Source organism: Capsicum annuum, unplaced genomic scaffold (assembly GCF_002878395.1).
Source record: "Capsicum annuum cultivar UCD-10X-F1 unplaced genomic scaffold, UCD10Xv1.1 ctg4594, whole genome shotgun sequence".
Taxonomy (NCBI): Eukaryota; Viridiplantae; Streptophyta; class Magnoliopsida; order Solanales; family Solanaceae; genus Capsicum; species Capsicum annuum.
Window position 1 is genome coordinate 192,594 of NW_025853471.1, and position 6,620 is coordinate 199,213.

The following is a 6,620-nucleotide window of genomic DNA, read 5'->3' on the forward strand; positions in this document are numbered from 1 at the left end:
GAAATAAATCCCCGAAGTTTGAAGGCTTAAAAGAAACTAAGTCCTTAACACTTAGCTAAAATTATCTAAATGTTGGATCCCTTTTCAAGGTTTGAGGGGCTGAATTAGACTTAGGATTTTGCGGGGTCTTACAAAATGATAGAACACAAGGAATGAAAAAGCGTATAGAAAATAGTTGTCCAACTTTAGTCCCCTTCGCAATTATCATCCCCGACACCTAATCCTACACAAGACAACCATTACAAGAAAAATTCACATCACAATTGTTATCTACCAATTGTACAACTGAAATAAGACTAATGGTGACACAAAGACATTGTTGAAAGTTTTAGTAATATCCCCAACCTTGGTAATGGGTAAATTACTACTATTGGCAACTTGAATTTGTGATGGATCATAATACTTACGAACATTTTTTAGCATACTAGATAAGTTGGCCATATGATTGGAAGCTCCAGAATCAACAAGCCAAAAATTAGATGCAAGATCATTACCTTGTAGCCCTAAAGCTGAAAAGGCTGACATGATCATTTGTCTTACCATTTCAGGAGTAAGAACTTGTCTTGAAAATGAGTTCTCAGTAGTAAAACCATTTTTCCCCGCTTGAAAAGCATTAACCTTACGGTTTTGAAGGTGTGTGAGACATACTATGATAATGTGTCCTTGTTGTTTGCAATAATTAGAAAACTTCATGCCACAATTGCTAGCAATATGACCATATCCTTTGCAACTGTAGCATTAAGTTCTAGTCATGTCCTTACCCTTTCCTTTACCTTGGGCAGCAAATGCAACAACAATATCATCAGCTTTCTTAAAAGCATTTTGTCTGATAAAACGCTGCTCTTCACGAAGTAATTCCCTAAAAAAAACATCCAAAAATGGAGACGGGTCACGATTCATTAAGTGGGAGCGAACACTCTCAAACTCAAAGCGTAACATCATCAAAAATTGATCTCGTTTGCTTTGCTCATGAACTTGTTGAATTACAAAGAGACATTCGGTTGGTATTTTAGCATAAACAATATTAGTAAATTCAGCCCAGAAGTTTTGAAATCCAAAAAAATAATCCCGAACAGAAAGACTTTCTTGAGAGTAATTAGCAATTCCATACTCTAAGTGAAATCGCCGAGCACTATTATCTTGTTTGTAAATCCTTTGTAAATAATTCCACATGGCTTTAGCTGTCTTGTAAGGCCTGAGATTAAGAACAATAAGAGGGTCAATTGACCCTAAAATCTATGTCATCACCCGAGCATCTTTAATCTTTCATTCACCTAACTTTGTAGGATCAGTAGGAGCAGGATCGGCTCCATCTGTATAGCCCATAGTTCTTTTCCAGTGACCAATAACTAAAACTAAAACTCTCATAACAAAAAATTCTTTCCAGTGAAACGAACACTGAATGATTCAAACTGATATGAAGTCATAGTTATGAAAACTAGAAACACTGACTCAAAAAGAATAACCAAAACGAACAAGATCAAAGTCCAAGGTGTTAATTGTCGAGGAACAATCAACAAAAATTGAAATTTTTCAAAAAGGCTGAAAGGAACCACAAATGAACTCTATGAAACAATACAGCCAAGAGAAGGCTCTGATACCATGTCAATTTTTTGTTGAATGCCTCTCAATATTGAGAGTCTTTCCATTAAATAGAAAATATTCAATGATTACATCCCTAAAAATTCATCTTCCTATCTCTAAAGATCAGCTTTTCTATCCCTCTAAATTCGGTATTCTATCTCACTAAATCTGCTCTACTAAAGCTACTATTATTCTCTTTAATTACTAAATCAAATCTATGTAATTACACTAATATACAACAATATATGGATACATTAATATATACAATATTTATATCATGCTAACAGTGGGGGTCCCCAGTTCCAATATAAACCATTCCATGGTCCTGAGCGAGTTGATACACTTGTGCCACGTTTGAGGAGGATCTGTGGGTATCCAGTAGGATCCAAGTGAAGAGTGAAATCCCCTGGAGTTGGTTCATTATCATTCTTCCATGTTGAAAGGTAAGCCTCATGCCCAGTTTGAAAATTCTTGCCAAGCTTCATACTAAGCAACTGCGTATCTGTAGGAAAATCGAAGCTCTTCCATAGGAAATTTTCTTAAGTTTCATCATTTGCATCTTTTATAACAAGATCACCAGAATCCAAAAGTAGTGCTACTGGATTTTGGACTGATCGTGAGGCGTTAGTGGACCATATTATTTCATTCTTGTCATTGAGAAGAGCAAGTATTCCCGTCTTGGTGACCTTCAAAACGAATAAAGATGTATTGGTGAGCGGTTTCTCTCTATTGGCAACCCTTACTACTGTTTGCACTGGAAGAATTTGCTTATACCATATCCCAATGTATCGCTTGGAGGAACCTTTGGGGCTGAAAAATCCCATCTCAAAGGTTCCCGAAGATGAAACAACAGTTTCACCATCTATGATGTATTGATTAGTTGTGATTACATCTGTAGTAGTAGAAATCTCATGTATAGTAGAGTAGAAAAATAATAGAAAAAGTAGGAAGAAACTAGCTTCCATTTATTGATGCATTGATGATGCCTAAGCCTTTGGCTGCCTATATGAATTTAGACTTGACAACCAAGTTCCATGTGAATTGATTAGCACGTTTTTTGAATATTCACAACCGATTGACAATGGAACTACATGCTGTTTCAAACTAAGTTGCTCGGACTCGGGTGTCCGATACGGGTACGGATCTAGAGGTCGGATACTTCACGGTCTCAATTTAAAGATTCGGGGATATGGATCTAGAGATGGATACAGGTACGGGGATTCGGTAAAAAATAATTTAAATACCTAAAATAGAATTACAAAACATAAATTATGAGATATTATGTGGAAAACTTGAAGAGAAAATATTGTTCAAAGAAGAAAATCCTAAAAGGAGATAAAAAGAAAAGCAATAATATAGAAGTTTCTATATACAAAGTATTCCATTTTCTTCAATTTCTCCTTAGCTTTTGTTTTGATTACAAAATTTCTTAAATCTATCGGACTTTCCCAATCAATTTTGGTCAAAGTACCCAAAATCAGTTGATCAGATCGGGTACGGATTCCACACCCATGTCGTGTCGACACGGGTACGACACCGAAAATGAAGAGTCCAAGTAACTTAGGTTTCAAACATTTGATTATCAAAACAAATAGACCATAATATGATGGAAATTTCATTGTTGTGAGATTAATCTGATACTTTTTCTGCCTAATTAGTAATTATTTATACCTGTAGGTTATGACCATTCTGAATAGACCTGACTTTTGAGGAGGATTCAAATTACAAATACAGGTTCACACACAAAATTCATTAGTCATCTAGACTTTTATCCCAAAGTTTTCGACCCCAAAACTTGCAGAAAATTGGCACGTTGACTTTCTTCAAGAATGTGTTTGTTTCACTATGTGTGCTCTGTGTCCGTGTTTGTTTATTTGTTTTTTCCATTATTATGAAGTGGCTATTTTCTATGCTTTTGTTGCAACTAGAAATTGATAAATTCCATATGTTGTTAAGAAAAGAAAACAAGTGTTATATATATGTAGTACAGACAATGTAAAGAATGCCTACATGACCGAGAAGGTTAAGGTTGTGATCTTGATGGAAAATTTCCGCAATCTCTACTAACAAGACACCAAAGTTAAACACCTGATTTTACTGAGAAAATCCCATTTGTTGCATATTCTGGGACATGTAGCCACTGTGCAAAACAAGACCACAAAAATAAATTAAAGTGAGAGGCTATATGAGAGTACTTCATACATATGGTATGGAGATTCTTACCGTGTCCCGACCTCACCACTTGCGTTTGCATCCATCTCATTCCCTACAAAACATCTATCCATGCCGAAGTCTGATATCTTTGAATTCATTTCTAGGTCTAGCAACACATTGCTTTCCATAGTCGAGAATCTTGATAGAGATACAATAAGCCACGAGCATTTCCATTTATGATGATGAAATGCTTTGGCTAATCAAGTTATTTGCTCTTTGCTTGGTCTACAAAAACAAGCCTGCTGATCAATTAGTTGTTTCTCTAAACATCTCAAAGGTTCCAACTTCCAAGGGATGAAAATACAGTTTGACCATTTATGATGAATTGATTTGCAGTGATTACACCCGTTGTAGTAGGAATATTTTGTATGTAATTAGAGTAGAAAGACAATAGATAAAGCAGGAAGAAACTAATATTCACTATTGATGCCATATGATTTAGACTTGAGAGCCAAAGTCCATGCAAATTTATGTTTGCCTTGTATTCTTGTTTTGCTAGTGGCTCTTGTACTGACTCATCAGATCTTGGGGGATAATTTCTTTCTTCTGGTTTGTCTTTCTCCTTTTATTTAATCTTGGTGATTAGCACGTTTTTGAATATTCAGCCTCTTGATAACGGCACTACGTGTTGTTTCAAACATTTGATTAATAAAGCAAATGGACCACTGGCTTTGGAAGAAAACTAAATGGAAATTTCATAGTTGTTATGTTAATCTGATACGTTATTTGTTGGTTTTTAGCTTTGAAATTATTTGTTGGTTTTTAGCTTTGAAATTAGAGAAATAATAGAGAAAGAGTTGGAGAGAAAAATATGCTGCAATTGTATTGCCAAAGAGAATTATTTTATTAATAACTCAAAACATATATTTATAATTAAATTTCTAACTGCACTTTAATTTAAATTGGGATAACTAATTCCTATTCAACTAACAAAAAGATAACTAATTCCTAAGTCGACTCTAATAATTTAAACTACTAAAATTATCTACTCCTACTTTATTTTTGAGACATATTTTCAAGACTCCTCCTTAGATTAGAAATTGTCTCGGCTTCAACTGAATTTGAGAAATTGTCCCGACTTCGACTGAATTTGACCTCTTGAATAAATCTATCAATTCATCTTTGTTCTTGCATGGCTTATGTGCATCTTCCGAAAACATTTTCTTTTCTCTGCAGGAATACAATCAGCATTCCCAATTCTGACTTTCTTACTTTTCAAAGGCTCAAACTTTTTAAAAAGAGTTTTGTCATATGTCAGGTGGTTTGTACAACCACTATCAATCATCTAAAAATCAGATTTCTTGGTTGAAGAATATGTTGCCACAAATAAGTTCTTTGAGATTTGTTTTTACAAATCACAGCTTCATGACCAAGTTGATTACAGATCTTGCGTTGTGTGTTTGGTCTCTTCCAACATTTAAATGGAGGATGATGACCTATTTTGCCATAGTGCTGACAAGGTGTGTATTTTTTCTTGAATTATTACCCTTGCTTTGAGTCTTGTGGTTGGCTGACAAAGCTCCTTCAATCATACTATCCTGTCTCATAGGCCTCCTTTACTCTTGCGTCTACAACGTATTTAACAATTCTGCCAAGGTAATCTTGGACAGGTCCTTTGTATTTTCCAAGGTAATAATTGATACTTCGTATCTTTCAAGCATAGTAACAAGAATTTTTTTAACAATTCTTGAATCTTTAAATTTTGTGCCAAACAATCTTACCTTGTTAACAATGCTAAGAAGCCAATCTGATTACTCTTTGACACTCTCATATTCGTTCATCTTTTGCAATTCGAGTTCCCTTATTAGATTAAACACTTTTATGTCTCGTATTCTTTCATCTTCGGTATATTTTTTCTTCAGATAATCCCAAATTTCTTTTGGTGATTTAAGGGTTATAATTCTCATGAAAATTATTGGAGACAAACTAGCAAACAAAGCTGCTTTTGATTTTGATTTTCTGATTTTCTTTTCCTTTTGACTTTGATCTGGGCTATCGTGGGATTATCGGGTAGCGGAAGAAACTCATAATCCTCCTTCACGGCTTCCCAAAGATCTAAAGCCTCAAGATAAGTCTCCATTCTTATAGCCCAAAGATGTAATTCTCACAATCAAAGACAGGAGGAGCTATTTGAGAAAAGTTATTTTCAGAATTCATCTCTCTCACAGATCCCTCAAGAAACTGGCTCTGATACCAATTGTTGGTTTTTAGCTTTGAAATTAGAGAAGTAATAAAGAAAGAGTTGGTGAGAAAAAGATACTGCAATTGTACTGTCAAAGAGAATTATTTTATTAATAACTCAAAACATATATTTATTTTCTAACTATACTTCAATTTAAATTGGATAACTAATTCTATTCAAATACCAAAAGGATAACTAATTTTTCTGTCGGCACCATGGTAGGAGCAACATTCTAACGGTTTGAAGTAGCAATGTTTGTTATTGCAATATTTGTCCTTTCATCATTGACTTAATTTTCATTAGTTATTTTGCTATCACAATAAGACAACCAGTTTAGTATCACAAATACTAATAATAAAGTATTGAACTTTAAACAATTGATTTCTAGTATAATGATAAAGTTTTTATGTACTTCAAATCACAATAATGAGAGGAGACGGAGAGAGATGAAGAAAGGTGGTGGTGGTTGAGGACGGCATTCTGGGGGGGGGGGGGGTGTTGGGATTGGGTATTTTTTTGACTTTTTTTTTTTAAAAGTTATTTTTATTTTATATATATATATATATATTAATATTTAATCTCATATGCGTCATTTAAAAATAACGTGGCATGCTACGTGCAGTCGATTGTATTACACTCA

At 34.3% G+C, this 6,620-nt stretch overlaps 1 protein-coding gene across 1 annotated transcript; it reads right to left on the reverse strand.

Annotated features, from left to right (window-relative positions):
- Nucleotides 1–2,123: 2,123 nt before the first annotated feature.
- Nucleotides 2,124–3,926, reverse strand: LOC124892328 (G-type lectin S-receptor-like serine/threonine-protein kinase At4g27290). Its single transcript, XM_047403643.1, has 3 exons — nucleotides 3,819–3,926; nucleotides 3,673–3,724; nucleotides 2,124–2,476 (listed from the first exon to the last, which is right to left on the reverse strand). Exons 1-3 carry the CDS (start codon nucleotides 3,924–3,926, stop codon nucleotides 2,124–2,126), a joined length of 513 nt encoding a protein of 170 aa, XP_047259599.1.
- Nucleotides 3,927–6,620: the final 2,694 nt, after the last annotated feature.

Bases quoted from the DNA above. Each gene is read 5' to 3' on its own strand.
- LOC124892328 (XM_047403643.1), bottom strand. From the start codon at position 3,926: ATGGAAAGCAATGTGTTGCTAGACCTAGAAATGAATTCAAAGATATCA. The intron at 3,725-3,818 runs GTCGGGACACGG...TGTTTTGCACAG, and splicing joins ATGCAAACGCAAGTGGTGAG to TGGCTACATGTCCCAGAATA. The intron at 2,477-3,672 runs GTGTTTAACTTT...CTACTACTACAG, and splicing joins GATTTTCTCAGTAAAATCAG to ATGTAATCACAACTAATCAA.